This window comes from Hyaena hyaena, unplaced genomic scaffold (assembly GCF_003009895.1).
Source record: "Hyaena hyaena isolate Hyena2069 unplaced genomic scaffold, ASM300989v1 scaffold_53, whole genome shotgun sequence".
Lineage (NCBI taxonomy): Eukaryota > Metazoa > Chordata > Mammalia > Carnivora > Hyaenidae > Hyaena > Hyaena hyaena.
Window position 1 is genome coordinate 784,020 of NW_024080686.1, and position 23,078 is coordinate 807,097.

A 23,078-nucleotide genomic window follows, 5' to 3' on the forward strand; every position below is an offset into this window, starting at 1 on the left:
CTGAAAATATCTGCACTAATGATTTGAAAAACGTAACCTCCTTAATAGTCAATGAAGACACTTAGGATAAAAAATAAAATGGAAACAAATAACATTTCAAGGTCTGCATTTCATATGTACAAATACATAAAACTAATAGGACCATTGACTTTTTTTTTTTTTTACCATGTAAGTTACACTGAAAAGGGAAGAATATACTCAACTAAAGCTGTAGATTTTGCAGAAGCTAATATGACTCCAAAATCATAATGGATTGATGAGAATGGCTAGTTGAATCCGGAAGTATACATTTCATTACACAATAATGAATACATTATACAATAATACATATATTATTTTGTATTCGTTTTGCTTTATATGTATTAAGTTTTTTTCTGAAAAGTCAACTTAGTCTAAGAGTTAAACGTAAATAGGTTAGACAACGTACCTTTCATAGATGGTTTTCAGTGTCATTTGATCTGGAATCCCTTCGGTCTCTTCCAAATACAGTATGAGCCATGAAGTTCGGTATGGCCACTGCTCAGTCAGGTTGATCCAACTAGCAAGCCTGTCCCAGTTGAAAGTTATCTGATTGGCTCTCAGTAATCGCCCTTTAAAAAAATAAAAACATTTTTTAAATTAACAGATGTGTAATATACTAAGCAAAACATTCCGCATATTCACAAATAATTTGAATCTTTAGAAGCTGCAATTTAATTTACACTACAAATTCAAACCTAGTATTTATATGGCTTCTGTAATTCAAGGAGCTGTACTGGAAAACTTCTAGGAATTAAACACCATTCTGTTTAATCCTAAAGTAATTTGTGTCATGTTACTTGCCACTAAGGCTATATAATGCTTTGACCACATGCCTGTAGGCAAAAATCTTTCAGGACTATGTGTCAGACAGTCTCTACAATCAGACAGCAGAACATCAACGGACCCATGATGGACCCCATCCTCTAAAGAACCGTCTAAGTTGGTAGGTATATGATACAGTGCATTAGAAGGTGATCAGTTCTATGGAGTAAATTAATAAAGCAAAGAGTGTCAAAGAAGGAAGTGTAATTTTATATAAAATGACAAAGGAAAGTCTCGTTGAAAAGCTGACATTTAAGTAAAGCCTTAAAAGGAGATGAGAAAGCCCATTATGCATCTCTCCAAAGAAAGACCATTATAGGCAAAAGCCCTTAGGCAACAGTATGCCTGGCATTTTCAGGGAAAAGCGAAGAGGTCAGTTACAGATGGATCCGGCGAGTAGTAGAAGATGAGGTCAGAGGTTGGGAAAGAGGTGGAGAGAGAAATCAAAGAGGGCTTTGAAAGAAACGGTAAGGACTTAAGATTTTTATTTTCAATAAAATGGAAACATAAGAGAGTTCTGAGCCAAGAAGCGACATGACTGGCTTCTATTTCAGAAGGTCACCGTAGCTGCCACGTGGAGAACAGACCACAGAGGAAAAGGCAGGAGCAGGGTCCCTGCATAATTAACACAGATGAGACATGATGATGCCCTGGACAAGGGCATCATGTTACAAATGGTGAGAAGTAGTCAGATTCTGGATTTAGTATGAAAATAGAGCTAAAGAATGTACTACAGATTGGAGGTGGTACATAAAAAAAGAGATCAAGGGTCTTTTTGCCCAAGGAACTGGAAAAAGATTTGGTTAACTGAGATGGGGACTATGAGCAGATGAAGTTTGGGGCAGAGGATCAAAAGTTCAATTTTGGACACGTTAAGTAGCAGACTTCTATTAGACACCACTAGATATCAAGTAGGCAACTGGAAAGCAACGAGGCTGAAGATACACGTTGGAGAATCATATGCATGTAGATGGTATGTAAACCTCTGGGACTCAGTGAGATTACCAAAGGAACTGGTTCAGATTAAAAAGCAAAGAAGCAATAACTGTACCAGGGGTATTCCAAAGCTAAACGGTAAGGGAAGAGGAGGTTTTTATGGCGCTCATTGTTACATAACTTTTTATATCTTTTTGTCCTCGCCAATAAGGCTGACATCTCCACAATACCCAGACTAATATCTGGCATATCTAGACACTCACCATATATTTGTTAAATAAGTACATAAACATTATTGATAATATACTAGAATATGTCCACTGTAGAAAATATTCAACTTAATAAGGTTTGAGACCTCACTTAAAGTGATTTAATTACCAAAAATATTGTACATATATTAGACACAATCTCACTTGCAATTTACTGCATAGCATGCACCCCAACCTTAGTATAAAAGCAAATTCCAGTGTAACTATTACAACAGAGTGAACACTAGTCAATATTACCAAGTACTATTCAATATCACCCAAAGAAAGAAACATACACTTACAAACTAAATTATAAGTATTTACATTTACATGTAAGCATTAACGTGGTGAAGGGCAGAATTCCATGCAAAGAATTCAGCCACAGGGCAATAATCTTCAACTTTATTGTCAATATTTTTTATTTAAAATATCACTTGGGGGCACCCGGGTAGCTCATCAAACATCTGACTCTTGATTTTGGCTCAGGTCATGATCTCACAGTTCATAGGATTGAGCTCCACATCGGGCTCTACACTGACAGCATGAACCTGCTTGGGATTCTCTCTCTCTCTCTCTCTCTCTCTCTTTGCCCCTCTCCCGCTTGCACGTGTGTGCATGTGCACTCTCTCTCTCAAAATAAACATTTAAAATAAAATGTCACTTGAAAATAAAACAATAAAAGCATATAAAATCTGAATTTCAACATTTTAAACCATAATTAAGACATCCATGTTCACGTATTGGAAGACTTAATTTTGTTAAAATAGCAACATTATCCGAAGTCATCTACAGATTCAATGCAATCTCTGTCAAAACTCCAATGACAAATTTTTGCAGAAATAATTCTAACCTAAAATTCATATGGAATCTCAAGAGATACTGTACAACCAAAACAATCCTTAAAAAGAAGAATAAAACTGGAAGTCTCACACTTTCTTATTTCAAAACTTACTATAAAGCTACAGTAATGAAAACAGGGTGGACTGGCATAAAGACAGGCATACAGATGAATAGAATAGAACAGAACAGAAGAGGCCAGAAATAAATCCTCATATATATGGTCAAGTGATTTTTTTTTTTTTTATGGTCAAGTGATTTTTGACAAGGGTGCCAAGATCATCAGCTGGGGAAAGGACAGTCTTTTCAATAAATGGTGCTATGAAAATGAACATCCACGTGCAAAAGAATGAAGTTGAACCCTCTACCTTACACCATATATAAAAATTAACTCAAAATGGATCAATGTAACTTAAAACAATAAAACACTTAGAGAAGAAAACATAGGTCAAAAACGTCTCAACATTGGGTTTGGCAGTGATTTCTTGAATATGACACCAAAGGCACGCAAACAAAAAAAACAAACTGAACTTCATGAAAATTTTTAAATTTTGTACACGAAAAGACACTATCCATAGAGGAAAAATGCAACTCACAGAATGGAAAAAAATGATTAAAAAACATATATCTGATAAGGGATTAATATCTACAATATACAGAGAATTCCTAAAACTCATCAATAAAAAACCCAAACAACCCAATTCAAAAACGGACAAAGGACGTGAATAAACCTTTCTCTGAAAAAGATATAGAAATGACCAACAAGCATATGAAAAGATGTTCAACACTGTTAATCAGGGAAATGCAAATCCAAATTACAATGAGATACTACTTCTCACATATTAGGATGACTGCTATCAAGTATAGAAAGAAGTGCTGGTAAGGATGTAGAAAAATTGGAACCTTTGTGCACTGTTGGTGGGAATGTAAAATGGTGCAGCCATGGAAAACAAATGAAGGTTCCTCAAAAAATTAAAAATAGAAATGCCATGTGACCCAGCAACAACCCACTTTTGGGTATATATCCAAAAGAAACGAAGGCAGGGTCTCAAAAAATGTTACGATACACTCATGGTCATAGGAGCATTATTCACAATAGTCAAAACATGGAAACATGGAAGCAATCCACACGTCCATCAACAGATGAATGGACAGGCCAAAATGCGGGATGTACGTACAATGGAATATCATTCAGTCTTAAAAAAGACTCTACGTGCTACAACATGGTGAACCTTGAAGACATTATATTAAGTGAAATAAGCCAGTCACAAGACAAATACTGTATGATTCCACTTATACGAGGTACTTTGAGTAGTCAAATTCTGTAGAGACAAAGTAGAACAGCGATTGCAAGGAGCTGGGGGAGGGAGTGAGGGTGAGTCATTATATAACAGGTATAGAGTTTCAGCTTTACAAAATGGAAACAATTTTGAAGGCGGATGGCCAAAAATATAAATGTATGAATTACCACCAAAGTGTACCCTTAAATATGGCTAAGACAGTAAGTTGTTATATGTATTTTATTTTACATAATAAAAAAGAAAATATCACTGAAAATAAAACAGAAGAGCAGTGTACAAAATCTGAATGTCAACATTCAAATTATAAGTTAATTATATTCAGTCATATAAATTAGCATAAAATTATCTTTATAGAAAGAGAAAAATTAAACCTGAGGTGAAATAAAGATTTTTTTAATCAAGTTTTATTTTTTTATTAAAAAAATTTTAACTTTTTTATTTATTTCTGAGAGAGAGAGAGAGCGTGAGAAGGGGAGGGTCAGAGACAGAGGAAGTCACAGAATCCGAAACAGGCTCCAGGCTCTGAGCTAGCTGTCAGCACAGAGCCCGATGCAGGGCTCGAACCCACGAACTGTGAGATCATGACCTGAGCCGAAGTCAGCCGCCCAACCGACTGAGCCACCCAGGCACCCCTAAATCAAGTTTTAAAAATAACAGTGCACAACTGATGATTTTCATTGTCAAAACTAATATAGGTTTTATTAGATACAATGAATGCAAATAAAAGTGCTAAACAACAGTGTAAACATATGATCACAGTACATCCTTCTGTTTCTGAAATTCAATTGCTCTGCTGATGTGTTCAAGTTTATGATCTACCATAAGACAGTAAGAAAAGTTACCTGTCACAGAAACAATATTAAGCAATCTTCTCATGGTCTGAGGACTTATGTCACTGAACCAGTCCTCAGTAACCAGCAGTTTTGTAAGATCGAAGGACATCTGCCGAGTAATGGTCCTCTGCATCTGCCTTCTTCGGTAAGTATCCTGAAAGAGTGCATCACGATGAGAATGAACCAATATTTCAGTCTGGGAACCTAAGGCTTTTTGAGAAGTTAGTGTATTTATGATGACAACAAAAATAATCCAAAATTTTAGTCAAAGGGGAAGATTATACAATAAAAAGAGGCAATATTATTATTATTCCGAGGCAGAATCTTCGCAGAACAGTTATAAAGTAACATTAGCAGGGGCGCCTGGGGGGCTCAGTCAGTTAAGTCTCCGACTTCGGCTCAGGTCATGATCTCATCGTTCGTGGGTTCGAGCCCTGCGTCGGGCTCTGTGCTGACAGCTCAGAGCCTGGAGCCTGTTTCAGATTCTGTGTCTCCCTCTCTCTCTCTGCCCCTCCCCTGCTCACGCTGTCGCTGTCTCTCTCTCTCTCAGAAATAAATAAAACATTAAAAAGTTTAAAGTAATATTAGCAGCAACTGCATCAAATGCTGTGTTTTAGCTTCAGATGTATTTTGATTTATAGTTGTACAGTTAGAGAAAGGTAAATGCCTTAAAGATTATGATGTAGAATTATGTAAAGAGAATTCAATGAAGCTCTTACAGGAATTCCATCTATTCAGAATTCCTATAGGAACCCTGAAATAATAAAGCAAATAACCTCCTGTCTAGTTTTAAGGATTCAGCATTTTCATGTTGAGGCGATCTTTATTGTGTGACAACTACCCTCACACCTGCGTAAGAATTACGGGCACTCTTGTGGGCAGCGTGGGGTAGAGGATCCCTTCTAAGGGGCACAACAAAAGCGGGTTCTCCTCTGAGGTCAGGAGACAGGGCAATGGTGGACGCGAGCACAGGGAGCCCTAAAGGCCAGACTCCCAGGAGACAAATTCAAAATGCTAAATTATACCCTCCTCTTAATTGAGTGCCGTCAATTGTCAGTCATATTAATTTTGTCTTCATACTTACATAGGGCAGAGACATAAAATCAACACATCAAAGTGTCACTGAAGACACGTTTTTTAATATAAAATGTCCCAAACTCAATGGTGGGAAACCAGGAGAAAGAAAACGGCACCAATGCGAGCCCAACTCAGCCACCCTCGGGCGGCACGATCGCCGAAACTTACCTGCAGGGGACATCGTCCCGGGACACTCCCCCCACCTGTAGGAAAGAGGGCTCCAGGAATGGGGCGGGACGGGGAGGAGAAGAGTGTTCGAGCGGGAGCCCCAGGTGGCCGGGCAGGACACAAAACCGCAGCGCGGGTGGGAAGAGTCGCACCGCACAGACACTGGGAAGGCAGGAGGCCAGGAGGAGCGTGGGGATCCCGGTCCCGGCAGCGGCGGTGGCGACAGGCACCCGGCACGTCCGCGACCCGACCTGGCGTGAACCCCTGGATGAAACCATCTGGGGAGCCTCCAGATCTCACCCTCAGAGATTCTGATTCAATGGGCCTGAGGGCTGGAAGGGCAGCCGGGGACAGGTTAGGAGCGACAGGGGCTGCTGCACACTTCACAGCCGTGCCGGGCTCCAGGGCCAGCTATTTCCTAAAAGACACCTGAAGCCGAAAGGAAATTCAGTAATAAAATGTATTTGATGAGCTGAGTGCAGTATCTGCAGAAGATGATTTAAGTAGTGTCACCTTAGTTCTATTTGAACAACAGCAATACAAACATGTGGCTCAAAACCAACGGCATCTTACCCGTCTGTTAAGGGCTGTCTTGCTACCGAGTTTAGTCATCTCTCCGAGGCTGTTTTGTGAAACTCTTCTGTCGGCATCTTCCTGTATCCCTTAAAGAATTTGTTGAGAGAGCACTGTTTGTACCAAAATTCTGCTGTACGTGGTATTTGAAGAGAAGTGAAATGCCAACCATATTTTTCAAGGTAAAAGGTGAGTCACCACAAAACGCTACATAACTACTTCAAACCCGAAGTACCTGAGGAACTTGATCTTTACCTGTAGTATCGGCGCATGGAATGTCCCCATTTGTTGTTGAAGTTACAAGAAATTTTCTTGCATTGCTTAGTCCACGACTATTAAGGAAAACGGGTAAATGAACTATATTGCGCATATAGTCGTGTCCATTTATGTTGGAGTCACGAAGCACGCTATTGAGGTTCTGGTTAATTGCCTTTATAATTATATGTGGATCACTTGCAAAAATGGCAATGAATGGGCCTTTTGAAAACAGAACTCGGACCTGTGGGAGAAGAAATGTGTATTGATGACATAAATTTCAAATTATCCAAAGTAACAAAAAGTCTCTTCCAAATCTGTGCTATCCTTTCGTGACTATATTTTTAAATACTATTTCTTTTTTTTAATCAAAATATTATTCCATATGAAAACAAATTTCATTGAAGTCTTAATGTGATTTTTCACCATCTGACAACTTTTCACGATCTGACAGTGATGCCAGCTCCAGAGAAAACAACTAATCCTGTCCTATTTTAAGATATTTATGGTCTACATAAAAGGAAAGATCAACATACGTGAGAAATATTTGTGAAAACAAATGAGGTGCTGGGCACACTGGGCTCTCTCCACACTTAGACACTGCTGCTGTGACACTTCACAGAGAGCCACTGATGCGCCCTGCTTTCACAAAAGCCACAACTCTGTGGGCTCCCTACTGTTATCTCTGACTCCAACCACCACTCTCTGCAAAGGAACGCCAGAGTCATACGATGGACTTCAGAGCTACTCTATTCATTTTCTTACACAGCCGTTAAGCCAAAATTGTTTAAGTCTGTTAGTGGTGAAACACGGACTCTTGCTATGCTTCTACACTTTAAAAAAAAAAAAAAAAAAAGTACTATTCAAATTCCATTTGAGAAATTCATAAAGCCATCCAGCTGCTACGTATATGACAGTCAGAAGTTTCAAGATGAGGGGCGCCTGGGTGGCTTAGTCGGTTAAGCGTCCGACTTTCGCTTAGGTCATGATCTCGCGGTTCGTGGGTTCGAGCCCCGCGTCGGGCTCTGTGCTGACTGCCAGCTCAGAGCCTGGAGCCTGTTTCAGTCTGTGACTCCCTCTCTCTCTGACCCTCCCCTGCTCACGCTCTCTCTCTCTCCTAGAAATAAATAAAAACATTAAAAAAAAATTTAAAAAAAAAAAAAAAAAAAAAAAAAAAAAAAAAAGAAGTTTCAAGATGACCACGACATACAGTGTCCAGCATCTGGAGCACTTTGTCCTGCTCACAGGCATCTAGGCCGTCGATGATGACCACCAGCCTTGTCTGGTTCTGAGTGAAGCTGTCGATGGTCTTCGCCATTCTGGCCATCAATTCCACCTCACACTTGAGAACCTGCATGAAAGAAAGGCTAGAAGCACTCAAGACATGAGAAATTTAAGCCTGATAGAAAGTCATCTAACGGGAAAAAAGAAACCCCAGGTCCTTGCTGCCAGTTGTGGTTCCACTGAAACCTCAGTGCGTGCTTCACAGTTCACCAAGTGACTATACACAAATTAGAGCATTTCCCCCTTACAATGGACACTGTTATATCCACCTTAAAAGGACACACTGGGTTGAGTGACTTACTTGCCAAGATCACATGCTCTGAAAGTCCAAAGGCTAGGCACTGAATGCAAATTCAAATGATTCACACTACAGTTGGCTCCTTGATGAAAGGAAGGGGCTACAGCAGGTATTGTACAAAGTGCCTTTTGTTTCTAAAAGTACAGTCATAGTTTATTTCTTTTAAATTTTTATTAAAAAAAATTTTTTTTTTAATCAGGGCACCTGGGTGGCTCAGTCGGTTGAGCATCTGACTTTGGCTCAGGTCATGGTCTCACAGGTTTACAGGTTTGAGCCCCGTGTTGGGCTCTGCGCTGACAGCTTGGAGCCTGGAGCCTGCTTCAGGTTCTGTGTCTCCCTTATTCTCTCTCTCTGCCCCTTCCCCCTTCAAAAATAAATAAACAAACAAATAAATACTTTTTTTAAAATTCATTTTTGAGAGAGAGAATGTGCACAAGCACATGATCTGGGGAGGGGCAGAGGGACAGAGGATCCCAAGCGGGCTCTGTGCTGACAGCAAGAACCCAATGTGGGGCTTGAACTCATGAACCAGGAGATCATGACCTGAGCTAAAGTCAGACGCTGACCCGAATGAGCTGCCCAGGCGCCCCCTATTTCAAACGTTCTAGTGGCCCTGTTGGCTTCCTCTGCCGGGCTCTGGAGGGGCCTGTATCATCAGGCAGGAAACCCATTACTATTAAGTAGGGGCCCTAGGGAGCAATCTCCTAACTCCTAGGAGTATCTCATAAAAGTCTATTTTATAAAAACCTGTATTGTTTTAATTTTTTCCACTTTAAAGGTACATTTCCACAGGGCAATTCTGGAATAAAACTGAAAACAAATGCACCCTGTGACCCTTAGAGAGCCCACTCGCTAAAGCCCCAGCATCATGGTCCTGGGAGCGTGCTCACATCACAATCCCCTTCTGTGACCGGGGAGTGCTTACCTTCATGAATCCTTCACTTTTCAGTTTGTGCAGTTTGGAGGCGGCGTTATGGAGGCGTTTCCTTTGAGAGTTCAGGAGAGAGTCCAGCACCTGCCACCACGTACGGCAGTTCAGCACGAGGGCCAGCCCCACTATCGACGCAATAGATATGAGGACAGCGTTCACAGTCAGATGCTTTGGGTCAACTCTGAAGACAGCCAGGAGGGTAATTCCAGCGATAATGCAGCCAAAGATAAAGAGGAAGATGACAAAAGATGGGAGGCAACATGTTTTTTTCCATTTCTTTTTGCCTGCAAGACAACAAACAGTTTTAACATCACTTACACACCAAGCGTCTGGAAAGTCCTAACCATTACAGTCATGGCATATGGATTTCTGACTTCATTCGTGGTTTCATGGAAATGTACTGAACACTCATCCCATCCTCAACCGCCCCCCCCCCCCCACCCACACACACACACAAAGACGGAGGAGGGAGGTCCTACCCTGTGTATCTTCAGTCTTGAACACTCGAAACAGTCTGGTTGCCAAAAAGCCAAACTCTCTCTCACAAGCATCCGAGAGAGTCGCGATCATTTCAGCCATCGACGTTTCTCCACCTACACTGGACAGCCTGTTGTAATCTGTAAACAAAAACCTTGGGTGGAAAAGAGGAATAAAATGTTACACAGATATCTAAAGAAACAATTTCCCCATACATCATCTCTGTATCACTTACCCTACATTTTCTTAATGTCCCTTTTAAAATACTGTGTTTAAAATTCTGAGGAGGGGGGCACCCGGTGGCTCAGTCAGTTAAGCGTCCAGCTTTGGCTTAGGTCATGATCTCGTGGTTCATGAGTTCGAGCCCGGCATGGAGCTCTGTGCTGACAGCTCAGAGCCTGGAGCCTGTTTCGGATTCTGTGTCTCCCTCTCTCTCTGCCCCTCCCCCGTTCTCACTCTGTTCCCCTCTCAAAAATAATTAAAACATTTTAAAAAAATGTTTAATAAAATAAAATTCTGAGGAGGGAAAAGGACTTGTAATTAGGTATCTTCCACTTCTAACATCTTAAATACTTGTCCCAGGGAAAGGCAGTAACCAAAGTTAAATCCAGCAGAGTTACAAGACTTTAATTCTCACTAAAAGCGGCAGGGTGACAAGAGACAACAGAGCTCCGACAAAGCGTCAGACGCCTGTGACAACAGGTCTCAGGCACGCTGACTGAAAAGGACGCAACCAAGAGACCTGCACAAAGTGTGCTAAGCGCCAATAAAGATTTCAGAATGGTGAGAGAATCCTATAGTTGTTAAGAACTAAATGCCATTTCAAAACTCAAGTTTTAGAATCTTTTATTTACAGCTTAACCGTTTACCAGGGATTTAGAAGTTAGTTGTAAAATATTCTTTTCACTGGTGTTCTGAAATGACTGAGTTATCTGTGTCCTGACCCTCGGGGGGATATGATTTCTGCATCTGCCCCCTTCTCCTCGGTCATCCCTACATGAAATATCCATCTCAACACAGCGATAAGCAGTGCCTTCAAAGTACAAGATCCCACTGTACTATACTGTGCGACCTTGATTTATACTATTTTAATTGTTCTGACTTTAAAAAAAAAAACTACCTCATTAATTTAAAATGTATTTTCTGTAAAAATATTTCCCCCAATGATTTCATTCTACTCTGTATGTTTTCTCACCTTTTTCATTTTACCTTTTCATTTATAAATCCCTCTCCTAATACCTAATCATATGCGCTAATCACACATAAGTTTTTGTCCTTATTTTTGTCTTATATTCATAGTTTTAATGTTTTACCTGGGTTGGCCTATTTATTTTTCTCTTAAATTACACATTTCATCTTAAAATAATTGAAAAATTCTTAATCATTTCATATACATTGAACTATTTTACTGATTTCTATCGAATTCCTCTGGCTTTCAATTCTGTACTTTTTTTTGTTTTTCACTTGACGTTCCTCTGGAGCCTTCTATCTTTCCTTTATTCTTGACATATGTGTTTTCCACCATTTCTGAACTGTTTTCTCATACATTTCCTATTTGATAGTAACAATTTTACATAGGCAAGTCAATACATTTCCCCGTGAGAAAAGAGATGCTCAGAGAGCACACTGTGTTGCCGAGGTTACGCGCTAACATAACAGGGTGCAGGGACCCATCCAAGGTCCTGCACTCTCTTCAAAGTGTTCCCAAAGGAAGGAAAAGGTGTCATAAATGGGGGCGGAGGGAAAGTTTATGCTCAGATAAAATTTGGTAAATCAAAGTTAACCAGATATTTTTAGGAAAAGAGGACTCCGATCCTTTTATGTACACGAGGCAGGTCCGACGTGAAGTGTTTCTCAAACCCACTCAACCAGGACATGCTGTTTTATTTCTCACATAAAAAGTTCAGGAAACCAATGTTTCTTGGAATGGACACTGAGAAATGAGGCTTCATCTTACTCAAAGCTACTTGCGTCACAGGACCAACTCACCTCACAGGTAAAGCCCGCGTGGTCTGCTCCGGCAGTTCAGGTGGGTTCACAAACATCAACTTGAGGAGCAGCTCCAAGTAGCCAATGTGTCTCGCCAACCTGGTGCTGAGGACCCAGGCCCAATTCCAACTCTCTCCTTCCCTCCGGCCACCAAAGTAAATGACAACTGAAAAGTAAACAATTAAAAAATTATTCAAAACAATCTTTGCTCAAGCAGCCTCTTTTCTCGGACTGTCAAATATCAAGCGATGGGAGGTAGGCTGACATGACTTTCCCTGGTCCCGGGCTATTTCCTGACCTCTGCAAAGGAGTCCTCAACTGAGTAACCAACACAGAGAAGGCATGTGGAAAACAGAAAGTAAACTAACTCAAATATAACATGAGAAACACAATCAGAAAGATAATGCCTTAAACAGAAACACCACTTAGTTCAGACTCAAGTGCATGTGGTCTGGGGTACATCACTTTTTTACACCACCGGCTCTTCCGACAGTGAATCTATTTCCTCTTTTACAACTGAAGATGTCCCCCAACAGGACTAGATTTTACTTTTTTTACTTTGTTTTTAGATACAATAAAGATCACAGTCATGATCAAATGCCCAAGAGCAGCCAGTGACGGCTATGACGACTTAACTTTCCAAAAAGACTTAAGTACAGTAAATCATTAACATCTGAAACGTGAGTGTAACAAATTACAGCTACGCTTCTGTATTAACAAGCACTCCATTAGTGCTGACAGCTACTCCAGCCAGCTGGTGACAATGCTCCTCTAGGCCACTTATAGCGAAAAGATCCATTTTCTCACTTAATTATGAAAATCACTTAATGGAGGGATATGGATAAGTATTTAAGAACCACAGATAATATTTTATATTGTATGAATACAGATATATTTAAGAGATATAGATACTATTTTAAGTAAAACAATGAGTCTTGACATTGTCTCTCTTTTTGGAAAAAATAACAAACAAAAAGACTTACTAAAAAATATATATAAGAGAGCCAGGAAGCTCAAGGATATTGCTATTCCAAGGTTCGGGTCAACTGTAAAAGCGAACAGCAGGCCAAGCCCTGCGCACAGCAGCAAGGTCAGAAACACTACGAGCCAGGAGAACTGGAAGAGAGGCTCGATCTGTTGTCCCGCAAAGGTCTTCATTTCATCTGAAAGAGGAGGAGGGAAGCCTCAGTCCTGTTTTGTTTAAGAAATACAACTTTTTTTTCCTCTAAGCTTTTATTTCAATTCTAGTTAACATACGGTGTAATATTTGCTTCCGATATATTTTTTTTCCCTCAAGTTTTTTAAGAAATACAACTCCAAACTGAGTTTGAAATGTTCACATTTTCAGCAGAAGCATTTGCTGGCCACTTCCTAAGTCCCCATGGGGCTGCTCAGCCAGTGTAGACAGCGTTCTCTCCACAGAAGCCTGCGGGCCTCCTTCCCCAGGGGCACACTCAGCCTGGTCTCACCTGCTCTCCGGCTGCACACTGAGGGCACACAAACCCTTTCATAGACTCCCCTCTGTCAAGATTTTGTTGATGCTTATTTTTTGTGGTTTGTGTTATATCAGCAATAAGGTATTGCTTCCACACCCAAAACTGAAAAACATTACTTTTGCTATGTGTCTTCCAACTACACACCACGACCCTTCCTCTCTCCTCCTCGGCCCTTCTCCTTCCAATCACACCTGAGAATCATGGCTCTTCAAGGTGTGTGTTGAGCCCAAATGAGCCCTGAACAAGTCATTGCTTCCACAAAACCTGGGAAAAATTTTACAGCAACACTGAAACCTGCCCTTGAGGAATGAGTAAGATTTTGCCAATCAAAAGTGGGGGGGGGGGGGGGGGGGAGGGCTGTCTAGGAAGCTCCTAACAGAGGGAGCAACTCAGGCAAAGTGTCTAGTCTGTTCTTGCAAGAGCCAACAACCCTTGTGACTCTGCCTGCTGCACGGGCACCCCCAGGAGCCAGTGCTGGTGGGAAAGCCACGCGAACTGACAAGTTTAAGAAGGGCTCTGCATGGGACGAGTATAGACACCACATGCAGGGGCGCCTGGCTGCCAAGGGGCCTTACGCGTATTATAAACACAACTGGATTTTGTGTTAGGAGGAGAAATCAAACGATCGTGTGCAGGATCAGCTGGAGGGGAATAAAACATTCAATTTAGTAAACTGTGCAACACATATATCCCTACATGAAAATCTATTTTTCTTTACTTCAGAAAAAAACACCAGAAGAAACCTCACTATATATACAGGCTTTGTACAAACGTGCCCTTTACCTTCTAGTTTCTTGAGTAAGAAGGATTTGCCGCTGCCCCACTGGGCATACAGCCCCACACAGATGGGCGGCTGCATGGTCGGCTCGCTGAGGATGTCTGCCAGGGCGCTGCTGTACAGATCGTAACCGAGCATGTCGCCGTCGGTCTCGGTAGGAGACAAGTGCCCTGTGATTATAAACACACCATTTCCTCACATTAAAAAGTGACACCATCACTAGAAAGGAACATCAACTCTCATTTATCAATTATTTAATGAGAAAAAAAGCCTTATTTGAAATGGTTAGACCTGTGTAAAAATAGGGTCAAAGACTCTTAAATACTGCATTTCATTGAACTTAAGATACCTCCTGCTTATTGTAAGATGCATCATTATTATGTACAACTAAGAAAGAAAAACATGTTGCCATTTATGCCACATGCTCTCTTATGCATCAACTGCAAGACACATTCCAATCTCAGAGATTTCAAATGTGGAACAATGTTCATTTTAGAATCAATAAAATGATTAAAACACAAACCAGCACACAGGAATGAATTTAGTATGTGTAATATCTATAGGAAGAAGCTATTAAATGTTACCTTAGAATACAGTAATCAGGGAAAAAGACACATCGTGTGGCCCCAGGCAGACAGGTTCAAAGACTTCACGACAGCAATTCTCACCAAATTAATGTATCACTTTAAGACAATTCCAATGAAAAATCCATGGGAATTTTTGAAAAATTGAAAAGCCAGAAGAACACATAGGTTTAGCTAAGAAAAAATATTAAAAGACTACCAGAGAAAGAGTAGTTGTTTCTGGAGAAGAATAAAAAATATACTACAAAGTTGTAACAATTAAAGCATTGTAGAGCTAGTACAAGACTTAAAGGACATTTCACACCAGTGGACGAGGGGGGAATTAGTAAGTGACGCTGGGAGAGGCGAACCATCTGTTTTTTAAAAACTAAAATGAAAACTCTATGCATCTCATACCTTATCAAAGTAAGTTTCTGAAACATTAAAAAATTAAATGCAAAAGGTAAACACCTAAAAATGCTAGAAAAAGATATAAGGTAAAAACATTTTAAATCTGTGTGTGGAAAAGGCCTTTCTCAATATAATACTAAGGCCAGAACTGCAGGAAAAGACTGACAAATATACTGTGTAATTTTTAGATGAGAAAAAACAACCCCATCACTATAAACAAAGAAGGAGTCGGGATATACAGGATGGACCCAGGATAAATATCCCTAACACATAAGGATACTTAAAATCAATTTTTAAAAAATATCAAAACTCAAGAGAAAAGTGGGCAAAGGATAAAAGAGGAAAATGGCAAAACTACAACTAGCCTCTGAACATAAGAAAAGATCTCAATCTCACTAATAATTTTATAATGCAAATTAAAGGAGTTTTTTTCTCTTATCGATCTGATTAGCAAAGATTAAGGAGACTGGAGATAGCTAGTGCTCACAAGGTTACGGGGAACTGCACTACGTGGCCTGAGGCAGAAGAAATGATTACAACCATATAAAAGTCTACCAACACTGTGAAGGTCCAATGACTTGCCAATTCTACTTCTGGGCATTTACTCTAAGAAAATAATCCTAAAGGGGTGCCTGGGTGACTCAGTTGGTTAAATGTCCCACTTCGGTTCAGGTCATGAGCTCATGGTTTGTGAGTTCGAGCCCCGCGTCAGGCTCTGTGCTGACAGCTCAGAGCCTGGAGCCTGCTTCAGACTCTGTGTCTGCCTCTCCTCTGCTCACACTCTGTCTGTCTCTGTCTCACTCTCAAAAATAAATAAAGATTTAAAAAAAAATTTTTTTAAACAAAAATGTAACAATATTTAAAAAAAGAAAAAATAGGGGCGCCTGGGTGGCTTAGTCGGTTAAGCGTCCGACTTTCACTCAGGTCATGATCTCACGGTTCGTGGGTTCGAGCCCCGCGTCGGGCTCTGTGCTGACTGCCAGCTCAGAGCCTGGAGCCTGTTTCAGTCTGTGACTCCCTCTCTCTCTGACCCTCCCCTGCTCACGCTGTCTCTCTCTCTCTCCCCTAGAAATAAATAAAACATTAAAAAAAAAAAAAAAGTATTTTAAAATATAAGAACTCACAATACAATAGAATCATACTTAAAAATAATATCTAAGTAAGAAGCTCAACTGGAAGGCCATGGGTTCTACCATCTCCTACTGGTTTCTCCTAATTCTAGTAGAAAACTGTTCCATATTTCAAAACGTCACATATGAATGACTATATTATATGCGCATGCACATTCTTTTCAATCAAAAACTATCTTAGTATAATATTCAAATCATCATTCTAGATGTTACAGAGGGCATGAAGATAAGAAGAGATAGTCCCTATCCTGAAGAACTTGGAATCTGAAGGGAGAAAATTCTAATAAAATAAAAGGCCATGTACAGTAAGTATTAAAAAAGGAAACATAAAAACGCTGAAGCATTCAAACGAGGCAAACCTCTGTCAGGTTAGGCAGATCAGTTAAAACGTCCCTGAGAAGGGGACCAGTGACAGGAGGCTTGGAGGGAGAAGACTGACGAGTAAGGGGCGGTCCTGGGAATGGAGAGGGCAGACCTGTGGCGGCCGGGACACAGCAAACACGGGGAACTCGAAGTGCTCAGGCCGCACAGAACACAGGGCACGCGCCGATAAAAGCACAAAGTACGCCTGGGAGAATCCCAAGGAGATTTTGAGAAACGCAGGCGAGGTTTTCAGAGGGCTGACACGCTGACGGATGACCCCGGACGTACCCGACGCAGGACACGGCACGAGAGCTTCAGACAGGAAGGAGGATTTTCCACAGCAACACAACGGCTTCCTCAACCTTCATAATCTCCAGTGACGCGATAAAAGACAACTGCCATGGGCCCCTTAACTTTCATGCGACATTCATTTCTTCAAAGCTCAGTCAGGAACAAAACCCCATACTTACTGGCTCCGAATATTTGGGTTAAAATACTTTTCTGATGGCTGCAGTCAATGTTGTAGGGAGTCTCGCCTGCTTTGTTGGGCCTATACAGTAACCTGCCGTCTTTGGGATTTCTCAAAAGAAGCTCTGCCAGTTTCCGACTCCTCCCACGAATAGCAATATGCAAAGGCGTGTCTCCTTTCTGTAAAACAGGCAGGAAATTTGAACTTTCATGTATTTTACATTTAATACATACAGAGTAACAATTTTCTTGTTTTGTAAAATAATATAAAATCGGAACATCTCGTATTTTTAATATGGAGTGAGTAAATAATGTGGATTTTTATCTCTCTTCTTTGTAATTTCTTTCTCTAGTTCCTTACCTAGCTCTTCTCAGGTGTTCTTTCTCCCACAGCCCCGCAGAATGAGGTCATTCTTCCCCCCTCCCCTCAACTCACTGAGAGAGGAGATGCAACAAGCTCTCTCTTTGCGGATCCACTTCCATCTCTCATCCAAATATTTATTTGTCCACAATGTCCTTCACTTTCCTCAACTAGTTTATACTCTATTGCACAACTCTCTTCTGCATTTGTCTAGAAAGCTTCACAATCTATACTGATACTCATCTGACGTGAGTGATCTCAACAGCGCCCACGTTTGCCAACGAGCCTCCATCACGCTAAGCCCTGAGCTCTCTCCTACAGTCCTCTCCCCTGGAGCCCCATCACACTCTGGGCGCCCTTCTCTGGCCAGTACAACCTCTCCTGCTCTCCTCCCTACATCAGCCTACCTTCTCCCCGTATTAGAATCGCCAATCACATTAATATCCACATCCGACACTCATGAAAACATGTAAAAACAAACAAAAACAAAAACTGAGCCTCATGTCTACAATGTGTTCTCCCACTTTTTACTTCACAAACACCTTCTCTTGAAGACATTGATCCAAACAGTCAACAAACTGCATTCTCAGTTCTCATCTACCCTGCTCTTTCCAGAAACACAAAATAAAAATGACCTGCAGTATTCTTCCTATAGCGGCTACGGCACAACCTTATCTTGATTGTGACTTTCTACTTCTGCTTTGGGTCTCCTTCTTCCATTTCTAGAGTTTCTTTTTCCATCCTAAACACACGGCACAATAACTGTGTATTGAGCTCACTCTATGTAAGGAAGACACCATGCTGGATACTTAGAGGATATAAAGATGGAAGTCAAAACAGTCCCTGACTTGAAACGGTTCTGACCTCGGCTTTCACCTTTCTTCCCACTGATGACCTTAGTCACACCCATGCAATTCTCGTCTCTTGGTAACTTAACTGCCAAATTCTGACCACTATCTTTGATTTCTTGCCCAAATTCTTGCCCAATGCCTACCGGTCATGGCCTGCTGAATGTCGTACCAACCCTCAAACTAAACACATCTACACCAGATTTCATCATTTTATTTCCCCACCTGAACCCCATTTCTTATCCCCTGTGAGAAGGTAAAAATATCAAATGTGGCATTTCGGCCAGACACAAGGTTTCTGAAAATGCAGGGAAGACATTAACACGTGCAGCCAATGTGTAGAAGAAAAACCGAGATCTGTGACAGGCTAGGTGAAAATAGCATTAATCTTCATTCTTCATGTATCTTTATGAAATTCTCTACAAAGAGCCAGGATCGAGACTTCTACAGGTTTGTATTCCAAATTCTAGCATGACACCACCTCACCAGTCCTCAGGAAGTACGTGTGGAATGAATGAACAACTGCTCCAAGTATCACGGTACCTGTCAGCAAGCATGTGCTGACTCGAGGTGATACACAGAGGACACGGAGACAGAGCACTGCAGGAAATCTACTACCGAGTAGGCAACAAATCTTTATACCTGGCATGTTACAGAACTAATGAGGCCATGTGGAATCTTAAAGGGCACTTAGTCCAGTGGGTTTATTGCAAATTAGAGGATCAGGGCCAGAAACAAGTCAACAGTGGAATGAGAAAAACAGGCACTACAGGAAGTTTTCCATAAACCTAAATATATTCAATTTCAAAATCCCTTTGACTTTGTCATTCCATTCCTAATTTTCAATATTAAAATTTCCTTTCTTTTATAGGACATTACATAAATGTGGTATTGATGGGTGGGAATATTTTTTGTTCTATTTTTCCAAAAACAATGCTGTTTGTTGATAAACTAAAAAGCAAATACATATTGATTCTGTGTCTTTTTGTTTAATTGTCTCATAAATAATAGAAAGATAAACTTCCATCTATTATGGATTAGGACAGCCCAAATCATATCTTACACTTAGATGGAAAAATTTATTAATATTTCTTACTTTGTACAGAAATCAATTCAAATTCACTCCTTTTAGGGAGGAAATCAATTGAAGTAGAAAAGAACCCCACTTAAAAGGAAAACAAACTCACACTGGGAATCAATTCTACATGAAGTATAAGCAATTTCAAGTTAAATTTACCATGGGGGTGCTTGGTGGGGGCACCTGGGTGGCTCAGTCGGTTAAGCGCCCAACTTCAGTTCAGGTCCTGAACTCGCAGCTCAGTGCTGACGGCTCGGAGCCTAGAACCTGCTTTGGATTCTCCGTCTCCCTCTCTGTCCCTCCCCTGCTCGCACTCTGTCTCTCTCAAAAAAAGAAGATTTAAAAAAACAAAAAACTATGTGGGCGCCCGAGTGGCTTAGTCAGTTAAGCGTCCAACTCTTGATTTCAGTTCGGGTCATGATCTCGTGGTTTATGGGATCGAGCCCTGCATCGGGCTCTGTGCTGACAGCGTGGAGCCTGCTTGGGATTCTCTTTCTCCTTCTCTCTCTGCCTCTTGCTCTTTCAAAATAAATAAATACACTTTTAAAAAAATAGGAACATTTTTCTAAAAGAATTATGGTGAGGACACAGCAGCACATTTTACGTCCTGTTAGTGGACACAAATGCTCGCCTGCTCTGAGTCCATCTTCTCCAGCCCCTCAGATTCTTTCCTCCTGTTTATCTGCAACCAGCCTTCCATGATGAGGTCCCCCTCGGATGGTGGTGGATGGCAGCTCACCATAACTGGTATGAGCAGCAGAAGGAAGACCTGATGCAGCCTCTGTAACAGCACACCGAGCCTGCCCCCTCTCCAGCACGCTGTCAGGACAGCCAAGAAGAGACTGCAGCGCCAAGACCCACGCACATATCCTAGCAAGTAATCTCTCCCTCCACAACATAACACCAGCCCCCGTAAGTCCAGCAAATATACAGGTCAGTCTACCCACAGCCTTCCAAACTGTTCTCTGCGCGCGGAAGTTTTACCTTATCTACAGCCGATACTTTAGCTCCTTTATCCAGCAGCAGCTCCACCACTTCAATATTTCTCATCTTGGTAGCCTTTATAAGAGGTGTTTCACCATCCTGCGGGCACAGATAAGAAGGTGTGCCAGATTAACAGCATTACTCTTAAATGTTTCAAGTCACGTGAATGCACATGTAAGAATTCAAGTCTCTGACTGTGGTACCAGTCTATATCAAAAATCCCCTTCAAGTAACACAGCCATAAAAACTAGTAAGAAAACTGCTTTTCCTTTCACAACTAATCATTTGTATAGAAATCATCTGGTGTCACTCAGCCAAGAATGGAATATGGCTCAGCGACTTGTCAGCCATTTTTGGTGACAGTCCCCTGCCCCTCACTGATGTGGCCATACCCCAGGCTCCGTCACGGACCTCTGGGGCAGCACCTCCAGAGATTACGTCCATTCTCACCATCTTCCCACCGACTAAGCCACAGCTCAGCCAGTGTCCAGGCCGGCCAGTGTCTAGATTTTCCAGAAATCTTTACCAGCGTCACTTCAGGTCTCTGTGCGCCTACGGACCCGTGTGTAATGGGGATAACAATGTGATACAAGCAGCATGCCTCCCGAGAACCTCAAGAAAGTTCATGATTTTTTCAAGATCAAATGAAGGGAAAAAAGAAGAGACCATACATAGCTCGGTGCTGAATTAGGAGAGACAGAAACTTGGTCAGCACCCACAGATGGTCACCGAGGTCGTCACACAGGTCCAAAAATAACAATGATTATCAAGGCGCCACCCACAAATCAAAAAGTAACCCAGGAAACTTTCTGCCCTAGGGCACTGAAGGTCCCATCATCAGTATAGAAAGAGGCCGCTCCCACTCTGTAGCAGATAAAATAGAAGTATCACATGGGTAATGCCACAATTTGTTAATTCATTAGGAATTCCTGCCACTTCAATCCAGAATTCCAAATATATTTTTTCCGCTTGGAAAACTATTACACATAAAGCCAAATACAGTTGCTAAAGTCTTACAAAGTTTTATATTTTTCACACGATTTGAGTAAAACAGACTAAAGCAACTGGTCTGGGGAACCAAGAACCACCCTCCTCGGTCTTTTAAAAGGAAATGTGGCCTGCATTCCAAGCAAGAGCATAAAGAATTCTGAGGAAATGGCCTGCGTACAATTTATGAATAGCTGAGATTGTATTTTCGGAAAGCATCTAATTTAAAAAGTAACAAATTACACACTGTATTTTCCCATGAATACACGACTTCTCAGGGTACAAAATTACTGTCCAATTTGATATAGACTCTTGCCAGGAAAATCAGTATGACACGGACGACCGAAAGAAGCCAGCAGCACTGATATTCCGCACTGGGTCTTACTAGAGAACAGAAATGTCCTTGATACCTTTGTGCATATTTCAGTGTCAGGATTGCACTGTAAGATGTCTCTCACCATCGTCGCATTTCCTTTCTCTACAGCCCAATATAAAGCAGTTTTGTTGTCCTACAAAACAGACAAAAATATACAATCACTTCATATAAGATACAATACTGGGAAACTGCTGTTTGTAAATGTAAAACATCATTTTTAACCTTTCTGCCAGAAAGTGTTAATAGATCTCACCAACAAACTGGAAAGAATATCAACCCTTATCTATTCAGCAGCTAAGGAACAGTCTTTCACTCGCTCATTTTCTTGAATTTTCTCATCCTATTTTTCCACTATCCTTGCTGAAAATACCAGTCTTTCTTTTCTCTATGTATCTAAATCCAACCAATCTTTCAAACTTTACTCAAATTCTACCTCTGTCAAAAGGCTTAATGCCCTCTTTCCCTACCTCAAGACTCTTACACTTGAACCTTTCATTAGACAATCACTTACCATCTTCGACCAAAAAGCATCACTTTATATGTTTATGTAAAAACATAAAATATGAACAAAACAAAGTGAAACCACCCTACCTAAATATGATGATTCTTACAGATAAGGATTCCACATTAAGTCCTTCATAATATCTGGCATAATACTTATTAGTTTGATTTTAAAATGGAGGGGCACCTGGGTGGCTCAGTCAGTTAAGCGTCTGACTTCAGCTCAGGTCATGATCTTACGGTTCGTGGGTTCGAGCCCCGCGTTGGGCTCTGTGCTGACAGCTAGCTCAGAGCCTGAAGCCTGTTTCAGATTCTGTACTTCCCTCTCTCTCTCTCTGCCCCTCCCCCACTTGTGCTCTGTTTGTCTCTTAAAAATAAATAAATGTTAAAAAAAAAAAACTTTTTTAATGGATTTAGGGACTCAGTGGGTTAAGCATCCAACTCTTGATTTTGGCTCAGGTCATGATCTCACAGCTCGAGACATCAAGTTCTATGTCGGGCTCTGTGTTGACAGTACGGAGCCTGCTTGGGATCCTCTCACTCTCTCTCAAAATAAATATTTTTTTAAATGGATTTGGATACAATATAAATGCAAGGAACTGAGCAGAAATGCAGAGTGTCCAACAACCAAATGGGTTAAGTGCAGATGTTTTTAAACTAAAACTCTTAAACTATTGGATAAAT

At 41.0% G+C, this 23,078-nt stretch overlaps 1 protein-coding gene across 11 annotated transcripts in view; it reads right to left on the reverse strand.

The window, feature by feature from the left end:
- The window catches only part of KIDINS220 (kinase D interacting substrate 220), a 101,783-nt gene that overhangs the window by 47,652 nt on the left and 31,053 nt on the right, over nucleotides 1-23,078 (reverse strand). For all 11 annotated transcript variants that reach the window (XM_039231071.1, XM_039231074.1, XM_039231073.1 and 8 more), the window contains exons 10-22: nucleotides 21,928-22,026; nucleotides 20,531-20,629; nucleotides 17,262-17,439; nucleotides 14,330-14,494; nucleotides 13,034-13,213; nucleotides 12,051-12,216; nucleotides 10,064-10,215; nucleotides 9,579-9,868; nucleotides 8,282-8,422; nucleotides 7,072-7,315; nucleotides 6,817-6,905; nucleotides 5,008-5,152; nucleotides 428-590 (exon numbers count right to left, since the gene is read on the reverse strand). In XM_039231071.1, the coding sequence (XP_039087002.1) occupies nucleotides 428-590; nucleotides 5,008-5,152; nucleotides 6,817-6,905; nucleotides 7,072-7,315; nucleotides 8,282-8,422; nucleotides 9,579-9,868; nucleotides 10,064-10,215; nucleotides 12,051-12,216; nucleotides 13,034-13,213; nucleotides 14,330-14,494; nucleotides 17,262-17,439; nucleotides 20,531-20,629; nucleotides 21,928-22,026 (2,111 nt within the window). The remainder of the gene's footprint in view (nucleotides 1-427; nucleotides 591-5,007; nucleotides 5,153-6,816; nucleotides 6,906-7,071; nucleotides 7,316-8,281; nucleotides 8,423-9,578; nucleotides 9,869-10,063; nucleotides 10,216-12,050; nucleotides 12,217-13,033; nucleotides 13,214-14,329; nucleotides 14,495-17,261; nucleotides 17,440-20,530; nucleotides 20,630-21,927; nucleotides 22,027-23,078) is intronic.